The sequence below is a fragment of the Selaginella moellendorffii genome, unplaced genomic scaffold, assembly GCF_000143415.4.
Source record: "Selaginella moellendorffii unplaced genomic scaffold, v1.0 SELMOscaffold_99, whole genome shotgun sequence".
NCBI classification, from domain to species: domain Eukaryota; kingdom Viridiplantae; phylum Streptophyta; class Lycopodiopsida; order Selaginellales; family Selaginellaceae; genus Selaginella; species Selaginella moellendorffii.
In genome coordinates, this window is record NW_003314360.1 from 523,232 (window position 1) to 544,622 (window position 21,391).

Here is a 21,391-nt window from a genome sequence, read left to right on the forward strand (position 1 = left end):
CGGTATGCCATTTTCACAGGAACCCTAGTTTGGCGCGGCCATGGCGAGCTCGGATATGTGGCCGTCCCTGCTCAAGTATGGGAATGCCAGTGTCATTCTCACCAAGGAAGCTGCAAGCCCCAAGAGAAAGGTATCCTCCCCCTCTCGATAGGGTTCTTACGTCCTTCCAGGGTTCCAAGCAAGCGCCGGCAGAGCCAAAGCCGCTTGCGACACAGCAAACGGAGGACATTCTTGATGCGATTCTACCCCCGAGGTTTGTAGCCTTTGGGGCATCCCTATCGCATTGATTGATTGGATATTTCTTTCTTACACACAGGCAATGGGTTGAGGACGGGCAGCAATGGATCCAGAAGGTGTCCAGTACGCCTGCGACTCGGCTGGACGTTATAAATCTCCAAGTAAGATTTGATGCTCGTGCCGGACTCTAATCTCGAGCTTGCTTTCTTGGCAGGAAAAACTGGATCAAGAATTGCAACGCCGGCAGGCACGCGAGACTGGCATTTGTCCCATCCGAGAGGAGCTCTATGCTCAGGTTGGTGCTCTTGTTCTTCTTGTATTCTGCGTTATGAGGTGCGATTTCGCTCGGCGTGACTATTTTGTGTCTCAAGCTTTTTGCAGTGCTTTGACGAGTTGATCCGGCAAGTGACTGTTAACTGTGCAGAGCGGGGGCTTCTTTTGCTTCGGATCCGCGACGAGCTCAGGATGGTAAGCTCTCATTTTTCTGTTCACTTCTTGAAAACAATCGTCTGTGATTTGACGGCAGACTATTGCGGCATATCAAACACTCTACGAGAGCAGTGTTGCCTTCGGATTGAGAAAGTCATTGCAGGCTGAATGCGGCAAAGCCGACATGGAGAATCGCATTCAGCAAGTAAGATATCTATCTACGCACTGCAAGACGCTGAGACGCATCCATGCGCTGACTCAAACGTTATCTTTCTATAGCTCGAAGGAGAGCTCAAAGAACTCGATCGTCAAGTGGCCGAGTGGAAGGTGCGGATGATCAAATTTTCACGTTCATCAGATTTATTTATTTGTTTCGTTTAACTTTCTTCCAGAACAAGTGTGAGATGACCGAGAAGCAAAACGCCGAGAAGAAAGCTTACGACGATAAGAAGCATGCCGAGGAAGTGGCATACTACACTCGCTCGAACAAGCAACTCAAGGCCCAGCTTGAGGCCTTCCTTGCTCCGGCCAAGAAATGAAACTCCCACAGCTTCTTCTTCTTCTTCTTCCACCAGTGTTCAGCGAACTACCTAAAAGTGCTTCTGGAATGAAACACTCAAAAAACAAAAGCGCTGTGTGTGGAGATCGGGGGGTGGGAACTTAGGAAGTCGAAGATGGTGGTGGTCTGTGCGATCAAGTCATGGGACTGGGAAGGATTTTCCGTGGCACATACATCGATAGGTGGAAGGGCAAGCCTCCGAGTCTCGCGACTCGAGGCACATAAAGCTGATGGTAACTCTGAGACACGGCGAGCAAGGGCCACAGGCGTGAGAGCAGTCTGGGAGCGCCGAGCCAGCCATCATCGACAGCTCCTTGGATCTGTTCCGAGGGACCTGGGGGCAGCAATGGTCGCGTTAGAAACAGGAAAGCAGTGCTCGACCACATTCTACCTCTTCCGCGGTGCTGTTGATGGTGATTTGTGCTTGGATGGTTTTGCTCTCGTCGGGCACTGCTTGGCAATGAACGAGAAGCATGAGCTCATCGGGAACAGGAACATGAACTTAGACAAAGAACTTACGAGGCCGATGTGTGGAAGAGAGCGGCAAGGTTGCGACGAGGACGATGACGACGAGCAACAAGTGTAGAGGCGATGGTTGGATCATCGTGTCGCAAAACGGAAAAGCTTGCTTTGAGCGATCCAACCTGAGTCGAGCGGAAAAAGCGATGGAAAGCTTAAATACTCAAGCAAGTACATTATGCTCTTCACAGATGGGGAGCTCCCGCTATAAACGCGAGAGAATTTGTGCACAAGCGGCATAGCGGGTATCATAAACCGAAAAAGGAATCTCATTATTATTCGTTTTTATAGTGGTTACGAGGAGGGACATGGCAGATACATAACTATCTATCAAACAGTAAAATCGGACAAACAAGATCACGAACGCTATAAGCATTGATAACACAATCGCTCTCACATGAAACCAGCCAAATCATTCAATTCATCGGGACTGCTTAAACTTAGATCCGGGAATGCTGTGGCGAAGAAGTGGTCACTCGCTCCTCCTCCTCGTCATTATCAATCGTCATGCTTAATGGCTCGTACTTGGCGCCAATGGAGGAGAACTCGGGATCTTGGAGCAACTTGTTCATCAAAGCCTTGTCCAGCTGCAAGTAGACCACAAACCCATCGCCCTTGCTCGCATTTGGAAGGAAGAGCAAGAATTGCGGGACGAGCCTGGGAACCGGGGGGTTGATCCCCGCGAAGCAAGGCCCGCCATAGCCAAACTCGACGTCGTAGAGCCCCATCCTGGCGCAGCTGGAGACGGCCATAGCGCGCTCCTTGCTGGGCGGTCCTCTCCCCGCGTAGGCCACGAACGCCCGGAAGTAGGCCTCGTCGGCCCCCTTGACCGCTTCGTGGACCGGTGAGACCGAGTTGGCCAGGGGCCCGTCAACGAAGTCCGCGCGGGGCATGATCACGGCCTTTGGGAGCGCCAAGTTGCCGGCAAACGTGGCGGCGTCGAAACAGGCGCGGAAGTCGACCATGAGCACGAACTTGGCCATGGCGTCGCTGTCGTCGAGCTTCATCACGTTGCGCACCACGAAGGCGGTGACGGCCTCGAAGGAAGTGGTGCCCGGAGGAGCCATGGCCTTGAGCTCCCGCAGTGCCTCCTTGTCGTAAACCAGCCCTTCCATGCAGGACTCGCCAAAGTCGTCCTCCACACTGGATTCGCCACTGTCGCTTGCTGGTGCTGGTGTCGAAGGACATGATTTGGTTCCGACAATGGCAGCCGGAGGAGCTGCCGATGGATTCGAGCCAGTAGAGGCGCTTGAGACGCTGGCGCCGGTGGTGGCGGCCACGAAAGCCGACCTGTCGTGGATGGGATCCTGGGACAGGGTCTCTCCTCGCGTCAGCTGTGACCACGCCTGCATGAACATGGAGACGGCGTGTGCGTCCCCGCATTGGTGGTGGAAGCTGCAACCAAGCGCCACAGCGCCGCATCTAAAGCGCGTCACCTACACCAGCAATGCGTCAACTTAGCCTCGATTGGGAGCCGAGAGATGGAAACTTTACCTGGACGGAGAGAGCTGCGACGGGAGGAGCATCCTCTCGAGGGACCGCATTCAATCGAGGGGCCAGCAGCCGGAGCTGCAAGCACGGCCGGCAGAAGACCGTCTTGCGTAGCTCCTCGTCCACATGAACCACTCTAAACTCGGCCCCTCCGTTGTCACAGTGGAGATCCCACGACTGCGTCTCCGGGTTCTTCTTGAGCCTTCCAGCCCAGGGGTAGTATGGGACGAGGACTTTGGCCAGCGAGTGGCGGACCTTGTCCACGAACGAGTCGAAGCAGTCGGCTGAAATAGCATCGTAGATGAGATAGACTGGTATATAGATCGGCAAGATGAACTTGTCCAGGACAGACAGCGAAATCCACCTCTCCTCTTGGGCCTCCTCCGGAACTACAACCCAAAAGGAATCCTTCTCTTCCTCCTTGACTAGAGATCGAGCACTTTGTCTACATATCTGTATAGAATATGGAGTCATTGTATATATCAGTCAAGTTTTGCGAACTACCTTCACGGCTGTCGAGTCTGCGGATGTAGTGCCCGGCGATACCACAGGGTTTGTGGCATGGAGTTCGGATGCATGAGGAGGAATCCTGCGAAACAATTAAAGACACGAAGACTGAGGAAAATTTCTGTGCAGCCTAGAGCCATGCTTGCGAAACAAGATGCTGCTTGCCATTGCCAATCATCGCAACAACAAAAGAAAAGAAGCCATGACTTGCCTCTGTTGCTGTGCTCCGAGATCCATATGGTATTCCGGTAAAACGTACAGGAGAGGCACTCCTTTTGAGAGCAGCTGCTAATCTCTTTGCACCGCTTGCACCGCCAGAATTTCACCTATTTACAAGCAATATCAGTTCGTCAATCTCATATCTTCGTTCCAGAAAGTCAAGTACTTGGCTTTGCTGGACCCCATGAAAGGTCGCTCTTGCACACACCTTTAGCGGGACCGTCCTCCGCCCGCAGAACAAGCGAAGAATTCCTTGTGCTCTAGGACACAAAAGAGGAACACACTGTCGCAAGGATAAATATCAGCCTGAAAGCTCATTGATATCCGGCGAGCAAACTAATCCAGTCAGGTATGAGGATTAGTATCGTATCGCTTGCGTTTTCTTGTCAACCAACCGTGGCATAATCGCGGGCAATTAGTTTAGCTTCGTACACTCCACGACGACGACGCTGTGCATCTCGTGACCTTTCCTGAGCAGCAGCGTGTGTGGTCCAGTCGGGTCGGGCAGCCTCCGCCAGAGACAAATCTCTCGCCATACGAGCTGTTTCCATTCCAAAAGGCTACACTCAGGAGGAAAAGAAAACCATCCATAAAGAAAGCAAGAGCTCTGCCAAAGGTGAAAACAATAAACAAGAAAAGATGCCAACCGCTGGGACCAAACGTTCTTCCGGGACTTGCAAGTCTGGCCGCAAGAGAAATGAGAGTGACTCTCGCAGCCAGCTCCAGGATGTACGCACGTACCCGATCAAGGCAGCCTGTTTTTATCACGGACACATGCCCATTGCTGGCATATGCAGCAAGCCACGAGGATCTATACACGTGTAGCTCAACGCTAAACGTGCTTTCCATCTCGTCACCTCAACGCTGTAAGCTTGTTCCTCCCACACACACATCTCATCTCAGGGTCACACCATCACGGTCGTGGCGGAGGCAAAGACTCGGATCTCTCAGCCCAGCAAAAGAGTCAGTCACAATAGTGGCTACAAACGCCCACTGTGGCTGACGAGGGGGGTGTCGTCCGCCACCGACAGTGGCTGCGACGAGGCGCACGACTCGGCCTCGTAGCTGTAGTAGCCCCGCTCCCTCGCCGAGAGCAGCATCCGGACCACCTGACGCATGGATGGCCGCTCCAAGGGCTGGAAGTTGGTGCAAAACAGCGCAACCTTGAGCACCAGGACCATCTCGTCTACAACCGACTGGTCGGACAGATCTAGTCGCGTGTCCAGCAGCTCCGCCGCCGAGCACTGCGTCCCTCGCCTCACCCATGTCACCAGGTCCCCGCCCAGCTCCAGCGGCTGGATGGGACGCCGCCCCGTTACCAGCTCCAGCAACACCACGCCAAAGCTGTAGATGTCACACTTCTCCGTCACGATCATTGTGTAGGCAAACTCTGGAGATCCACACCAAGTAAGTGTCACTGCTGTAGGTGTGCGTAGCTTACCGGGTGCAATGTAACCGTATGATCCAGCCACCGCCGTCGTGGACCTCCCCTCGGGTTCGTCCAAGAGCTTGGCCAGCCCGAAGTCTCCGACGTGAGCCTCAAAGTTCTCGTCCAGCAGGATGTTGTTGGACTTGATGTCTCTGTGCACCACCAGCGGCTTGCAATCGTGATGGAGATACGCCAGCCCCTCCGCGGCTCCCACGGCGATGTTGTACCGCCGGTTCCAGTCGAGAGGGCAGTCGCTCCTGTGAAGCAGCTCACCGAGGCTGCCATTGGACATGTACTCGTAGAGCAAGAGATTGCAGCCTTGGTGGCGGCAGAAGCCCATGAGCTTGACGATGTTGCAGTGGCGGACCTGGCCCAGCGTGGACAGCTCCGTGTTGAAGCTGTTTAGAAAGCTCGAGTGGGCTCCGTCGCTCTGGGTCATGATCTTCTTCACAGCCACCACCTCGCCGGTGCCCGGCACCACCGCCTTGTACACCGTCCCGGACGCGCCACTCCCAAGCACGTAGCTCTCGGCGAAGTCGTGCGTCGCCGCCACGATGTCGGCGTACGTGAAGCTCGACTTGGCCACCTGGAACTTGTCGCTGCTGTCGCCGCCGCTGAAGTACCTGCTGCTGCTGGGATCGTCCAACGGATTGAGCGGCGTGGGCCGCCGGGAGCAAAACCAAAGGGAGCCCGCCGCGATGAACACCACCGCGCCGCCAAGTATCCCAAACACCACGCCCAGCACGAGCTTGACGGGCACCGCCTGCCTGGACGACGCTAGGATGCCCCCGCCACCACCCGGAGTGGCGGAGTTTGGACCGCTGCCCACACTGGTCTGGCACAGCTGGAACAAGGGAGCTCCACAGAGGCCACTGTTGTCCGCAAAGTTGGTGGCGTCCATGTTTGCGAAGGCCGGAGCGCCGGGCAGCGGGCCGGCGAGCTGATTGTGGGAGACGTTGAAGACGATGAGGCTGCGAAGCCTGACGAAGGAGGCCGGGATGGAGCCCGACAGCATGTTGTTGGAGAGGTAGAGGTACTCGAGGAGGATGAGGTTTCCCAGCTCCTCGGGTATGGGCCCCGAGAGATAGTTGTGGCTGAGGTTGAGCATGATCTGGAGGCTCGTCAGGTTCCCCAGCTCGGGCGGTATCGAGCCAGAGAGCCTGTTTCCTCCAAGGTGGACCTCCGTCAACCTCAAGCTGCCACCCAGGGCCGCCGGAACTTGACCCTGGAGCTGGTTGTCCGACAGCCTCAATCGGTCCAGTGACTTGAGCGAGCCGATCCTGTCCGGTATGCCACCCGTGAACAGGTTCTTGCTGAGATCCAGCAGCTGCAAGTTGGTGCAGTTTGTGATGGACGCTGGAATCTCACCCGTCAGCCTGTTGCTCGAGACGTTGAGCACGACAAGCTGCGAGAGTCTGCCAATGTCCGGTGGCAGCGTTCCCGTGAGATCGTTGTTGTTGAGGAGCAGCCTTGACAGGCTCGTGCTCGGCGAGGGGATCCCTCCGGTGAATCGGTTCCCGTAGAGCTCCAGCGACGTGAGGTTGACAAAGCGGCTGAGCTCCACGGGTATGGTCCCTTTGAACATGTTGTCGCCGAGGCGGAGCTGGACAAGGGAGTTGCAACTCCGCACCGCCCAAGGGATCTGGCCGCTGAGCCCGTTGCTGTAGAGGTTTAGCCAGATGAGGCCACCGTTCCAGCACACGTACTTTGGTATGCCACCCACGAGATTGTTCTCGGACAAGTCGAGAACCGCCAGCCTGCTGTTCTTACCCATGAGCGGAGGGATGCTGCCCGTTATGTTGTTCTCGAAGAGATGGAAGCGCTCCAGCGTTGGGATGTCTTGCAGCACCGGCGGGATGTCTCCACTCAGGCTGTTCATCGAGAAGTCCAGCACCTTGAGACGCTTGAACTGTCCAAACTCCGCGGGCACGGGTCCGCTCAGCCGGTTCTCAAACAGGTGGAGAAGCTCCAGGGTGTCGATCGTTGCGAGGTCCCCGGGTATGGCACCCGTCAGCTGATTCTCCGACACGTCGATCTCCTTCGCCATGCTGCAGTTGCCGAGCTCCGCCGGGATGCTCCCGGTTAGCGAGTTGGAGTAGATGTAGAGGTACTCGAGGCTCGCCAACTTTCCAAGCGAGGGCGGGATGGAGCCCTGTAGCTGGTTCTTGTAGAGGGCGAGCATGGTCAGGTTGGATAGCTGGCCCAGCTGCGGAGGGATGCTCCCGGTGAGGCAGTTTTGCCAGAGGACCAAGCTTTGGAGGTTGCGCATGGAGCCAATCTGGGGAGGGATGGCGCCTGAGATGGAGTTTTGCGCGAGGCCCAGGAAGGTCATGCTGCTGCAGTTGCTGATCTCGGGAGGGATGGAGCCGGAGAAGCTGTTCTGGCCGGCCCGGATGATCTCGAGGTTTTGGAGGCGGCCAAGGCTGGCGGGGATTGGGCCCGTGAGATTGTTGGTGTAGAGCACCAGCTGCTGCAACGAGGCGAGGCCTTCGAAAGAGTCGGGGATGTTGTCGGTGAGGAAATTGTTGTAGAGGAAGAGCTGGCGGAGGGACGCGAGCGATCCCAGCTCGGCCGGGATCGGACCCCCGAACGCGTTGCTGCTGAGGTCCAGGGTCTGGAGGCGCCTGCATCGCGACAGCTGCCAGGGGATGGATCCATGGAGCTTGTTCTTGGAGAGGACGAGCGTCTCGAGCCGGGTGAGGTTACCGATGGACGCTGGCAATGTGCCGGAGATGTTGTGAGCGTCAAGATCTAGCACCGCGACGCGGCTCGAGTTGCCGGCACAAGTGACCCCTTCCCAAGAACATACTGTGCCGTTACCGGATCCACTGCTATACTTACTCTCACTTGCGGATGACCAGGACCACGACCGAAGAGCGTCGCCGGGGAGCACCCAGCTGCGCTTTACCTCTGCTAGAACTGCCGCATCATCCTCTTCCGGATCGCTCACCACCAAAGTCAAAAACCCCACAACCAGGATGGTGGATAGCCAGCTGCTCATCCTCCTTGGGTGGACGATCGCCAGCAGCAGGAAGAAACGAACACGACTCCCTACAACACCACATTCTGATCCCCCCGATCGATCATCACCGCCGGATCATGAGCTGCTAGCACAAAGGGGCTTTGAGAGGCTGTCCAATTCTAGAATCCTCAATCCTCATCCTTCCCCTGCCACTGCTCTAAATTCCCAGCGGATCCAGAGGCTCCTTCCTGCATTGCCTGATACCCCTGGAACTAATATATACCAGCCAGCCTGAGCCACTACAAGATCGAGTGAAAACTCTTGCCTTGAGATCCTGGAGAGATGAAGAAAACAGAGGTGGGCGCAATCATTCCAGCGCCATAGCCAAGTCTAGCTAAAAGATTTACCAGCGATCTTGAGAATCGTCCATCCTTCGCTATCCGTCCATCCCTTCCTCCGTTGTCACGCCAGAGATCTTCCTTTTCGAAACGACTGTGACAGACCTTTGCTTGTGGGCTTGTGCTCCACAAAGCGGAAAAAAAAAGTAAAAAGAAGAAAGAAATTAAAGTTCAAATTGCGGGGCATATGGAGGGAATATGCTGCCACTTGGCGGTGACGTGGACGGTTGGCTCGTGACGTGTGTCCACTAACGTTGTTGAAATATTCGCCGGTTATGATCAAATTTGCTCGTGCCTGCTGTGACGTTATAACTGGTAGGAGGTCGGAATCAAAGCATACGAGATCGAGATCAGAGGAGAAGATGGAAGATGGAAGATGGAATCTCATGATTTATCCGCCAAATCATCTAAAAGTATCTGGTGAGGAAGAACCACCACACCCGCAACCGCGCGCTGCCATACATACGCTTTCTTCTGCGAAAATTCCTTTGATTCCGGGTGACGAGATTCCCTTGGATACCCCTGTGATTATTGGTGATGTCATGGATTTGCTAAGTCCTCGCACGTCGTGCGCAACGTTTTCCAAGCGCTGCCACATTATAATTTGTCTAGTGCTTTCCGGGTCAGCCGTGCCCATGTTCGTGAATCGTCTCCTACTTTTTTAACACACAGAAGATGACTCCGGCTGGCTTAAACTTGTTTCCTGTCTGTGACAACTCTCTTCGGGCTTATCTAATGTTATTCCATGTCGATCTTATGTGTGGGCTCAATTTATATATGCCTTGTATTGGATGGATCGAGTGTGGTCCAGATAGGCTTTCAGTCAAATTTTGGCACCCACGATCGTTGATGCCGTGTTGTGGCCGTTTAGACGCTAGGTAGCTTGGTATGGCATTTCTTTATTGGTTGTTTTTCCACGTTTACTTTACCATTTCTTTTCTTTGAAATTGCAAATGTGATGCCATGGCCAAAGTTGGAAACAGCAAGATTACGAGACAAATGAAAAATAATAATAATTTCTGCTCCGTTGCTGGTTTTCTTATTTTCTTATTTATTTAAAATTCAATTGAGAAAATAGTTTAACATTGGAATATTCTAATATGTGAAGTTATGAGCCTTATCATGATCTTCAAATGTAAGTTCTCTCTGGAATCGTTCAGTGCCAGAATAGAGAACGGAGACTTTCTGCTCTTAATTTGCAGCATTATACAGACTAGTTATTTTTTGTTACAATAGTTAAATGACAATTTTTTATCTCACATCAACTATTACATTGGCAACTCAATTTATTTTTTATTGTATTTGATTACCCTAATAGGTGAAAGTGGCCACAGCCTTTTTAGCAAATGTCACCATCTGTTCTGGTTTCTGAAAGCGGGAGAAGCTAACAAAATTAACCACCTTAGGCACCATCTTTTCCCCCAAAGCTCTCAGCTTATCACACTTAAAATGAAGCGTATAACCACACACTTGAGATTGTCAACCAGTGGGTTGATAAAGGAAACCGACTGTTTACACTCCGAAGGGCTGCCAGCTCTATGACAGCCATCGGAGCCTTGTCCAGTGCTACGATCTGAAAAAGACGTCTCTTTGAATGAACAAAGAGCCATAAACTTGTATGCTGTGAATGGATACCTTCTCTACCGACTGGCAACCTCCCCAAGGCGATCGAGGAAGACATCATAGCCGGAATGAGGATCCCAACCAGCAGCCTATAGCAAAAGCCACTGGAAACTGATGACACCCTTGGCTCTGCAGTATTCGAAAGCAACCATCCAGCAGGCAAGTAGCAGCTCACATAAGCTCCAACGACTTTCTTGTTGCCACCTGTCCTGTCATCCAAGGCCAAAAAGCCCCGGAATCTGTCTACTGCCACAAACATGTCGTTGGATCTGCCGTTCAGTTCAGTGGACATGATGAAGTAGGGGCCATACTCCTTCTGTTTAAAAAAGGCTGCATAGCACTTACCACCAATAGATCGTATATCGACCTTAGAAGTCCCGGCCACTACACTGGTGTCTTGCAACTTTCACAATGCTGATGAGACGCATTTCTCTATGAGCTGCGTGAAATCCTTCCACCTGAGATCAAACAGCAACATACTCGGTAGGTCTCTGAACACAGGTACAAATGTGATGCTCGTGTGCATCAACGGGAATGGGTATGTCAGCTCAAGGAAATTATCCATGAACATCATCTGTTCGCTGGACAGTGTGAGCACACTGGCCCAATCGATTGCAATAAGGTTCATTTAATCAATTCCAAATCATCACAGAAAGCTTATGCAATTCTATGCATTCCAGCCAGAGATCACAAACTAGAGAAAGGAAAATGTCGTCAGACAAGTTAAGCTCACCAGATATTACAACCAGACACCAGCAGTGAGACGGGATATGCATGCAATGAACTAGAGTAAGAAAAATGTTGTTAGAGAAATTATGCGATTATAAACAGATGCCAACATCAACCAAAGCATACGTATTACAGAGCTGGGCAGTCACTTTGCTAGTCAGCCAATTTTACCACGAACAATACACCAAACGAAAAGAACGCCACACAGCCAGACATAGAAAATAAGTATCACCCGTTCAAACAAACAAAACACCAAAAGTCAGAGACTACATGGAAGGACATCAAGTATAGAAGATCAAAATGAGGCTTTTCAACCAGCCACAGATACAGGCAGAAAACTGGGAGAGCCACAATGTAAACATGGCCTGTGTGATGCAGCATGAAACCAACAGGGGAGCAATAGATGTAACAATGACAAAAGATCAACTACAGATCCAAAGTGACCAACTCAGAATGCATGGCTAGCATCAACCAAGAGAGCTATAGCTTCAGCGCCAAACACAAATAGACGCATGGCACAAGGGTACCAGGCATGGGGACAACAACACCAGACTACATGAAAGCAAAGAGAGCAAAGAGTGCACCAACAAACAGTTACAAACCTCAAAATCACAATCAGGCAGACTACAAAATAGTGGCCAATAGCCCAACAAGAGAACACTAACGAGGCCAGGAACAATCATAGCCACCACCAACCACACTTATCAAAGCAAATAGCACACAAAAGAGGAACATGAAGTGTGGTTCTCAATGTTGTATTACTCTGGCTGCCACACATCGAGTATAGACAGCTCTCAGGCCCAGAGCAAAAGACTCGAGACCGAAAAGAGATGCGTTCAATCTCTCATATACCAGGCACAGAAAATGCTTACAGGATCAATGGAGCTTGTTCTCACAATGCACGATAACAGAGGAAAAAAAGGGATGAAAGGCCCACCACATGCCATAGCGAGAAACTAGAACCACAAACCAAAATCATGGCTATTATGTCAGCAGGCGAGCACAAATGGCACACTATGACATACTAACAATCCAACAGCATGAGAGCAAGATCACAACGTACTCAGATCTCATAGCACAAACGTCAACTTACAAACAAACCCCACAAGAGTATCAAGTAAATGAATGCTTACCTGGTGCAGCCTGAAGAGCGACTGGAGCACATAAAAAGTTGTCAATACAGTTCACAACTACATCAAAAAACACCAGAAAACACCAGTAAATAAGAGGTAAAAGGGATAGTAACAAAATAAAAAATAGCAAACAGCACACAACGACATAGCCAACCACAACACAACATCTTGTCGTAAACAACCGGAAAACACCTGAGTACAGGCTAATACAAAAACATCCAGCCCAACAAGCAAAGTTCACAAGGCCACAAACAAATGCCTGATGCCATAGCCACATTAAATCAAACAACACACGACGCCATGGCCTAAAACAACTAAGAGCAGACTAGCCAAAACACAAGCCACGCTATAGCCACCAAAAAACAAATAGGAACAAACTCGCCCAAACTGACAAGACTGGCCTCTCCAAGCTCTATCTAGCCATACCAAGAAATCCACCCATAGATCACATAAAAAAACTAAGATCCCCAAACTCATATTTAATCCAACCCCAAATCTAATCTATTTATAATTTGCTCTTACTCAAGAGATTGCGGAATAGCCAAATGCCAAAGAGGAAAGCTAGTTTACTCACAATCTTTGGTTTTTGAGTTTCAAGTTTAGAGTTTTTGGGTGCCCTGCCCCACAATTTTCTTCTTGCTCGGGTGGACTGTGCACCGGGCCTCTACGAATACTCTTCTCTTCTGAAATGAATATGCATCGCTTCTTGTTGGGGCTTAGATTTTATTGTAGAGCCAGATCTTGAGCAGTGTATCTTGAGCCGGGAGCCCATATTAATTCTCCTGGCTTGTCTGTAGTTCAGATTGTGGTGCATTCTGGTTTCTATAAATCAATCCCAGAAACATTGTATCCCTTGATGTGATTGAGAGACAAGCCAGGAGAGAATGTTTTCTAGTTTAGTGCATTTTTCCAATCGTAAAACTTCCTGCAAGAAATCTTGGTGATCTGATCTCACAATTTCGTTGCTATTAGCTAGCAAGATGAATGGGCCAATGATGACCCATACATGTTCACATAACAAGGCATGAAATGGATCATTTGCAAAGGCATCTAGGCGTAGCTTGATTTTCTTTATTCTTTTTACCATGATCACTCTTTTGCCACCGATTGGGGTCCGACACTGTGAGAGACTAGTGCCTCCTCCACCCCCACTCTGCTTGCCCAAACTTCACCTCGACACCACCAATCAATTAAGGGATTGTTCAATTGCTGCACCTTAGCCTCCACTAGTGCATCCAAGAAAGAAAAACCTTAGGCACAGCATATATTTTGTTGACAAAGAATGGGACCAGACCGTGAGAGTTGAAATTAGGGTTTAAGGGTTAGGGCTAACCGAAAAGGGGCTATGGCGGATGAGAAAATAGAAGAGTATGTAGAATTCATAGAAGACACAGATGGAGCAGAGGCCCATGAATTCTCCCTTTCTGAGCAGAGAGTGAATGTAGATCTGGTTCTGCGGGTGTTTTCGGCCATGTCCGTCACTGTGAAGCGCGTTGAGAACGAAAAGGTTCGATGGAGGGCTCTAGAGGCAAGAAAAGAAGACGGCCTCAGCAAAGCCATGTTCGATGCTGGATCTTCTCACATCGTTCGTGCCGGGAGGCCTGGTAAACACTCATTTTCTAAGCATTGTGTTTCGCCTGGGTAGTCATAGCGCTGTGGGTTTCCCGTGTGGCCCTTGTGAGTTGGATCTGATATCTTGTGTGTCTTCCATGATCTGTGTTTGTCTGGGTTGTTTCAGGCTATGGTATTCTTCTGTTGCTTGCTTGACCTGCGGCGCTCATTTGGGCGAGTTTGTTTCTATTTGGCCTTGGCGTGGGTTATGTTTTGGCTATGGCATCTGTGCTTTGTCGTGTGCTGTTTGATGAAGTGGCTATGGCGTCAGGCTTTTGTTCGTGGCCGTTTGCTTGTTGGGCTGGATGTTTTTGTATCAGCCACGATTTTGTAGTCTGCCTGATTGCGATTGTGCTCATTGCTTTCATGTAGTCTGGTGTTTTCCGGTTGTTGTCCCTGCATGCGTCTATTTGTGTTTGGTGCGGCTCTGGTGTTTTTCTATGTAGTTGTGAACTGTTCTGACAACTTTTTGTGTGCTGCAGTGCCCTCTGCGACAGCTCTTCAGGCTGCACCAGGTAAGCATCCATTCTTGTATACTCTTGTGGGTTTGTAACTTGACGTTTGAGGTACGAGATCTGAGTATGTGTGTGATCTTGCTCTCGTGCTGTTGGATTGTTGGTATTCTGCGATCTTTTGGAATTGATTAAATGGACCTTATTGCAGTCGATTGGGCCAGTGTGGTCACACCATGTTGGCTATGTTGCTCACTCCTTTTCTTGCCTGAAACAGAAACAAAAACAACCATAACAGGATCGGCCCTGTTACAGGCGTGTGATACTTCCATCTCCACGAAATCGCGGTTCATATCTCTGTTGGCTCCTCACGAGTTGGGTTATAAGGCGAAATTTCCCTCGGCCCGGACACTCATGTGCGCGCTTAGTAACCTGCCATGCCTTCTATGGGAAGGCGTAGGAGATGGACTTGTGGAGCTCGACAATCGGTTTGCGCAGAGGTTGTCAGAGCGCCAGATCACTGTGCTCTTGGCTCCCAGCGGTTCAGGAAAAACGAGAATGTTGATCGAACTTGCCTGCAGTAGATTCACGTTGTTTCTCACGGGTAAGCGTCCGATGGTTGGATTTGGAGGAGGATCGGATGATGTAGACAGGGTTGCCAGGTGGATGGAGACTCGGTTGCCCGCAGGTGAACACGATCTTGATCCGAATCATGCAGTGGTGCGGTTTGGTGTTGGGATTTTGATTCTTGTCCGGTTGAAATATTTGAAGTTGCTGAAAGCGCTGAAACCTGGGCTTCATCCTCGTGATTGGGCTTTTTTCCAGTTGGAGTACCCGGCAGTTGATGATGTCTTCCATGCTGCGGTTGAAGCCTTGATCGATTGTGTCCCAGTGGATCAGCAACTGCCTATGGATCAGCTGACGGAGGCTATAAGGAATCTTGCAGATGACATTGGCTGGAAGGAGGGGGTGGTTGTCCTTGATGAGGCTCAAATGCTGCTTCATTGTATGAAAGGTCGATTCAAGTCTGAACTCACTCCTACGAAAGGGCAGCCGTCGTTGAACCCCATGTTACTGGCTCTGAAGTCGTACGGTTTCTTGAAGAGCTGCTTGTTTGTTGCGGGCACTGGCACGAGTATGCTTAAGGTTCGGGAAAGACTTCTGGGAGGGACAGTGAAGCCTTTCGATGTAACCGAAATTTATAGCTTACCTGGCTTTGACGACACCAACATTCCAGCCTTTCTCCAACGGTTTATAGATATCAGCAGGCTGGACATGCCCGCGATTACCTCCATGTACACTGGAAGAAGGCGACTTTTGAGCACGGCGATTGAGAAGTACGTTGTGCAGGACAAACCACCAGAGGATTGGTTCCAAGTTTTCTTCTTGGAGTTGATCAACAAGCCTGGGGTGGAGCTTGGACTTCTTCGGTCTTTAAGGGATGAAGCGGAGCGGGTGTGGGATGATCCAGAGATGGCACAAATGATTGAGGACATTCTGTTCACGTATTATCTTACAGGTATGTGTCGCTGATTCTTTACAGATATATTCCTCATGCTGGTTTTTTCCAGGTTTTGGTCATGTTATTGTGCAGCGGAAGAGGAGTGTCATGACCTTAGTTGATTGTGGCTTTGCAACGCTGCTTGAGAGTGACGCCAGTGCCGGACCTTTTGCACCGATTATTCCACACATAAGAGGGGTGAGGGGTGATGAAGCCGGACCTGGTTCTTCAGGTCCGGCTAACGTGCGATACGTGATCCTTCAAGAGCCGATGATTGCAGAAGCACTCTGGGACCATATGCCTGCTGGTACAGTAATGGAGCGAGTCATCAGCACAGCTGCAGACGCATCAGTCCTTGGCATTACCTTTGAGCGGTTTGCGTGCATCGTGGGGGAGGCATTTGACAACAAGCTACCAGCTGAGGTTTTGGGTTTGCAGGAAACAGATGTGGTCTACAAGGAGGAGTATGAAGTTGTAAGGCCAAGAGGGCACTCGGGGGTGCTGGTTCAGGAGATTCGGACTGAAGAACAGTTGAACCTGTGGCTTGAAGCTGTTGAGGCTGGTGCATCGTTTGCTACTTATGCATGGCTTGGACCATTCCAAGAAGCTGGACCAGATGGGATGTTTCTTCTCAGAAGCAAAGAGTCGCACAAGATGATGCCTGTGTTTCTACAGTTCAGAACAGATTCTGGGCTGGGTGTGACTCAAGCTTTTTCTTCACTCGACATCATGAAGATTGACAAGATACTGCATTCAGGAGGAGCCTCTCGAAAACTAAAACAGTGGTGCTGGACTGGCTACCTTAGGCTGGTTGTTTCACCGAACCCACATCCAAAGGTAGGAAAGGTGGCCTTAGGAGATGTGAGGCGGAGTGGGCGAGCGAGAAAGGGGCGCAAAGAAATCCCCCTGGTAAGGCATATTTCATTTGATCTTTGACATGTTTATTTTCTCCTTCAGGTTTCACCTCTATCGGCTGTTTGGGCTGGTCGGAAACTTCGGGGGATCGTCAACCAGGAATTGCTGGATGCTGTGGAAGAGGTGAAGGAAGGTTTGCAGAAACGGAAAAGGGGGTGAAGCGCTTTGCTACGTCTTCGGGCCACTCACAGTTCTCCCCTGTGTCCTTGATCTTCTGTTTTGGGAAGGGTTTGAAGAGTTTTTCAGGGACCACATCAATGAATCTCACTTTGTGAAACCGTTGCAGCAAGTCTTCCACATAATCCATGATTGCTGCCTTATGGTTTCCGCTTCCCATGCTATTTGCGTGCTAAACCATAGGTTTTAACTTATAGAACACGTTTCTAGAATATTCAGAGTATTATAGTTTTAAATTTATAGAAGTTCCTAGAATATTCAGAGTGTATATTATGAACTTCATAGAGTTTGCAAGCAAGAACGTAGGTGCACTGCAACTATTGTGTGGAGTAATTGGTGGTGGTGGTGTTTGTCAAAGAGTGGTTGGTTGATACCACCTGGCAAATGAAGAATAGCTCGCCCTTTACTTCTATCTTATGCTTTTTATTTGGGGAATAACGTCCACCGCTTAGTACACATATAATTAAGTAAAACACACATACAAATAAGCAAGTTTTACCTTTGTAAGTGTTAAAGCATGCCTGATCCAAGTCTTGTTTATGAGGAAGGACAGCGAGTCTTAATAAACCATTCTCTGAAGCCAAGGTTTGGAGCCTCTCCAAACTTGCATCCTCAATTTTCTTTCCTTCCAAACTGAGTAGATCAGTAGAATCTAACGCATCAGTAATACCACCTTGAGTGCCAGCACGCCTTTTTGACTTCATTTGTAACACACAAGGGATGAGCCGACGCTTCTGCCCAGAGTAATTGCCCAAGAAAAAGATGGCATATGGTCGGTTACCTGCCAACAACAGTCAGAAAAGTGTCCACGAATCAGTGAATATTACCTGTCAGCAGAACAGTAGGAAAACTGCCATGCCAGCCACATCGTCAATATATTTTTTCGAAGTGTAGCACCTGCTGTGGTGAGCATGCTTTTCCACGCAGATTGTCACCTCCATGTCTACAAGAGTGCATGGTCTCTCAAGCTTTAGTAGATATGCCGGGAACTTTGAAAGTGTCGTTGCGTAACAGCACCTTGTTCTCTTGGTGAAGGAACTGCCTCACAAACTCTGCTGGCACCTTCCCATCTAGTTCCTGAGCTTCCCCAAAAGCAGCCAGCTTCTCTAAGCCCAGACCGATCTTTGAGTGATCACCTTGTCCTTTGCTGATAAGCATGTCTTGACAGGAGTCCGAGTCAGTCATAAAATGGTGATAGAGCACTCTGAGTACAGCAGGTTCCTCAAGCCTTATCCAGCGTTCTTTGCGGCCTGAGAAGAAGTCATCAATGTTCTTGAGTTCCAATTGGCTTTTATTTGTCAACCAGGCTAAACCATATTCCACCAACTGAAGCGATGGCTCCTTGATGCTGATGAGAGTCGAAGAAGATCCAGAAATTTCGTGGTCAAGTATCACCTTCAACTCTTGCATGGCAGCTAGATTGCGATCTCTCTCGAGAAAATGCCGCACATCAGTCCAAACGGTCCTGTCCATGTAGACCACGCCTTTCGGTGAGCCGGTAACACTGACGCCTGCTCCGAGAGAATCCGTAGTGCAAATTCTTTCGAAGAACTCGATATTTGGGTCAATATTCTCTTTAGGTCAGATCGTTAAAAAATTGAGCTGTTCGTAAATGGAGGACTTTGATCATCCATGAGCAAAAATTTCTAAAGATCCTACAGGTAAGTATTTATTTTTTATTGTGTTCATGAGATCTCTTACATTCTACATTCATAGGCCACCATGCTCTCATAAAATGTGAATGGTGCTTGGAAGCTCGTAAAGACAATCAGTTCACTCAAGGCAGTACGAATTTCCAGCTCCATGAGCTGAATGCCTATGCAAAGTCCGACAGTCACAAGGAGGCCAAGCAAATTTGCAAAGCCAATAAGCTTAGAAGGGAGCTGCAAAGAGGTTCCATGGATGATGCACTAGACCGACAGAGAGATCAACATGAAGAGCGAATAGTGCAAGTGATGAAGCTTGTCCATCATCTCATTTTGGCAAATCTTCCGCTTAACTTAATCGGATCTTGTACCAAGGAGCACCAAATTTCCCTCAAGCTGGAGACTACTCAGCTTTTGTGAATCCAGTCTCAGCTCGTGAGTTTCTTCAAGCGACTAAGTTTGTGGGGAGCAAAAGTTGGTTTCAGAGATTCAAGCCAGCCCATTCTTCTCAGGCTAGTGGATGAGAGCACTAATCACACGTCCAAACAGCACCTGATTGTGTGCATCATCTATCTGCGTGATGGAAAGGAGTTCGTCAAACTGATTCCAGTCCATGATGGTACATCAAATTCTATTATCACAGCTCTTCAGTCTTTGCTGTTCACCACTATGGAACTAGCCAAAGAACGACTAGTTGCTTTCTGGTCAGATGGTGCTTCAAGCATGGTTGGCCGTCACGCAGGTGTGCTTCAGAGGCTCAGAGAGTCACATCGAGAGTCACTTGCGCTTTTGCAAGTTTTCCGTGGATTCTCCCGGGATTATAATCGAGGAAAGTGTGGAAGAGAAAGACTATAGGCAGGGACAATGACAATGCTGCTGGGGGGCGGCCCTAGTAGTGCACAAGCTTCAGTTTAAGGCTGTGGAGAGAATTGAGCAAAGGAAACAAAGGAAAAGAGGTTTTGGGACAAGTCACAACACTCTAGATGATGATACTTTTGACATGAATGTTGCAATACCAGGTAAATTTTATCTATTTTTTTCTCCTTTTGCATAAAACTTACTTGTTCTTCACCAGGTTCTCTTGAAGATTGTGCATACACAAGCCCCACGAAATCCTAACTAAGCACTATCCACACATACACTAGCATGACCTGCTTGGGCTTTGCATGAAGTAAGAGGTTTTTGGAAGAGCAAATGCTAGATTACATTGCAAGGCTTTTTACAAATGCAATGAAGGCATTCATTAAATTATGGAGTTATCAATTGCTGATCCAACGATTAACATTGCTGGTGAAAAGAGGAGAAAAGAAGAAAACCTATGAAAACTTTGAAGATCTAGACATGAAAAGTTTAATACACAAATCTAAGTTCTCCACAATTAGTGGTGCAGTTCATCTCCACCAAATGTGAAAATGTATCAGCCCAAACCCTTGGATGTAAAACAAAATGTATACAAATTTCTGGATCAATTCAAAAAGCTTAACGACAAGTTGCGCGGTGTGCCGTAAAACGCGGTTCCGCTCAATTCAAAAGAGGCAAACAAAACTTGTAGCAGCTACCAATGCGCGTACCTTGGCTAGCACCATGCCCTAAGTCCATGACGACACAACCAAGGGAGCTAGCTTCGTTTACAGATTTGGAGTGAACTTTGGGTAATTGCCTGCAATATGGACGCGGGTCACGGTTCACACGCACCTGCGGGCAGCGATGGCGGATCATCCTCCATGTCTCCGAGTATGGGTCACGTCGCTGGATTCGAAGCTCAATTAATGCCGATGCAAAGCAGTTTTTACTGGGGTAAGGACATGACGCTCTTGTTTTCGAGCTGGGTAACAAGAAATCCGGTTCACTACGCACTCGTCGTCCTGGCTGTTTTTATTTTTGCAATCGCCCACCAGTTTCTGGGATACATCCACAAGCTCTACAGCGGAAGCAGCAGCAGTGGCAGCAGCAAACATAAACACGCATGGCTCGAGATGTTGGTGGGGGTGGTTTTGTATGGCGCCCACACAACCACGGGCTACTTGCTCATGCTCATCGTCATGAGCTTCAACGGAGGTGTCTTCGTTGCCGTCATATCTGGGCTGTGCCTGGGATTCTTGATATTCCAAGCCATTGAGAGGGCTATGAATGTGAATGCGTCTGATCGTGCATCATCTGTAGCAGAGTAAGATAATATATTCAAAACAAATCATTCCAAGTTATCATAAAATGAAGTCCACTCACGGCTGTGTAGAGCAAGTGTCGTGTTGGTGTTGGTGATCAGCGGCAGTGGTTTTGTTCGATTCAAGCTTGAATGGAAAGACGAGGATGCCCAAGCAAAGCCCCAAGACAACAGCGATAAACACCCCCACGTTGAAGCTCATGACAATGAGCATGAGCAAGTAGCTGGTGGAAACATAGGCAGCGTACAAGACGAGGGCGATGGCTGCCTGGCCGCGGCCTGGAATGGAGTAGAACATGTCGCCGCGGCCCCTGAGATAGCACAGAAACTGGTGGAGAATCGCAAAGCAGACGACGGCCAAGAGCGTTAGAGAGTACTCGACCCAGTTGCTGGTGGTCCAGCCCGAGAACAAAAGCGTTACATTCTTGCTCCAGATGAAGCTCATCTGCATCATCATCATATTATGCATCCCCGTCCCCATCCCCATGGAAGGATTCGAGGGCGCTGCTGCCTGATTATGGTCGTGACCACCGTGATCCATATCCATGTTCGATCGATCGATCCCCCAATCAATTCCCTTCGAGGGAGGAAGAGCCGTGAAGAGGCTTTTGGTCGGCCTAAAACGCTGCCACTTAAACAGCCATGCATTCCTCCCCAAGTACAAGTACTGCACAGCAATTTAGTACTAGC

General features: G+C 49.7%; 6 protein-coding genes across 8 annotated transcripts; 3 read left to right on the forward strand and 3 right to left on the reverse strand.

Moving 5' to 3' along the window:
• Positions 1–30: 30 nt before the first annotated feature.
• On the forward strand, positions 31–2,019 carry LOC9637626 (28 kDa inner dynein arm light chain, axonemal). Of its 2 annotated transcripts, XM_024663428.1 has the most exons (8): positions 31–130; positions 171–253; positions 317–398; positions 452–532; positions 619–705; positions 764–871; positions 946–993; positions 1,059–2,019. In XM_024663428.1, exons 1-8 carry the CDS (start codon positions 41–43, stop codon positions 1,203–1,205), a joined length of 726 nt encoding a protein of 241 aa, XP_024519196.1. In that variant the 5' UTR covers positions 31–40; the 3' UTR covers positions 1,206–2,019. The 2 variants fall into 2 exon arrangements, with proteins under 2 accessions (XP_024519196.1, XP_002989619.2); XM_002989573.2 differs by having other exon boundaries at positions 31–253.
• Positions 1,998–4,285, reverse strand: LOC112342121 (agmatine hydroxycinnamoyltransferase 1-like). 2 transcript variants are annotated; one of them, XM_024663425.1, is made up of 5 exons: positions 4,170–4,285; positions 3,954–4,068; positions 3,740–3,824; positions 3,239–3,688; positions 1,998–3,180 (listed from the first exon to the last, which is right to left on the reverse strand). In XM_024663425.1, exons 2-5 carry the CDS (start codon positions 3,977–3,979, stop codon positions 2,185–2,187), a joined length of 1,557 nt encoding a protein of 518 aa, XP_024519193.1. In that variant the 5' UTR covers positions 3,980–4,068; positions 4,170–4,285; the 3' UTR covers positions 1,998–2,184. The 2 variants fall into 2 exon arrangements, with proteins under 2 accessions (XP_024519193.1, XP_024519195.1); XM_024663427.1 differs by having other exon boundaries at positions 4,128–4,242.
• A 504-nt stretch (positions 4,286–4,789) lies between these two features.
• On the reverse strand, positions 4,790–8,888 carry LOC9637162 (leucine-rich repeat receptor-like serine/threonine-protein kinase At1g17230). Its single transcript, XM_002989620.2, has 3 exons — positions 8,760–8,888; positions 5,403–8,686; positions 4,790–5,351 (listed from the first exon to the last, which is right to left on the reverse strand). Exons 2-3 carry the CDS (start codon positions 8,389–8,391, stop codon positions 4,942–4,944), a joined length of 3,399 nt encoding a protein of 1,132 aa, XP_002989666.2. The 5' UTR covers positions 8,392–8,686; positions 8,760–8,888; the 3' UTR covers positions 4,790–4,941.
• A 4,662-nt stretch (positions 8,889–13,550) lies between these two features.
• On the forward strand, positions 13,551–17,045 carry LOC9637628. The gene is made up of 5 exons (XM_024663440.1): positions 13,551–13,839; positions 14,329–14,361; positions 14,576–15,817; positions 15,870–16,708; positions 16,757–17,045. The coding sequence occupies exons 1-5, from the start codon at positions 13,581–13,583 to the stop codon at positions 16,871–16,873; spliced, it is 2,490 nt and encodes an 829-aa protein (XP_024519208.1). The 5' UTR covers positions 13,551–13,580; the 3' UTR covers positions 16,874–17,045.
• Positions 17,046–20,063: 3,018 nt separating this feature from the next.
• Positions 20,064–20,690, forward strand: LOC9637629 (copper transporter 5.1; the record flags this gene model as incomplete). The annotated part of the gene is made up of 1 exon (XM_002989575.2): positions 20,064–20,690. A coding segment is annotated over exon 1 (486 nt), but the record flags the coding sequence as incomplete, so codon positions are not given.
• On the reverse strand, positions 20,610–21,333 carry LOC112342110 (copper transporter 6-like). The gene is made up of 2 exons (XM_024663398.1): positions 20,764–21,333; positions 20,610–20,694 (listed from the first exon to the last, which is right to left on the reverse strand). The coding sequence occupies exons 1-2, from the start codon at positions 21,246–21,248 to the stop codon at positions 20,691–20,693; spliced, it is 489 nt and encodes a 162-aa protein (XP_024519166.1). The 5' UTR covers positions 21,249–21,333; the 3' UTR covers positions 20,610–20,690.
• Between the last annotated feature and the right edge of the window lie 58 nt (positions 21,334–21,391).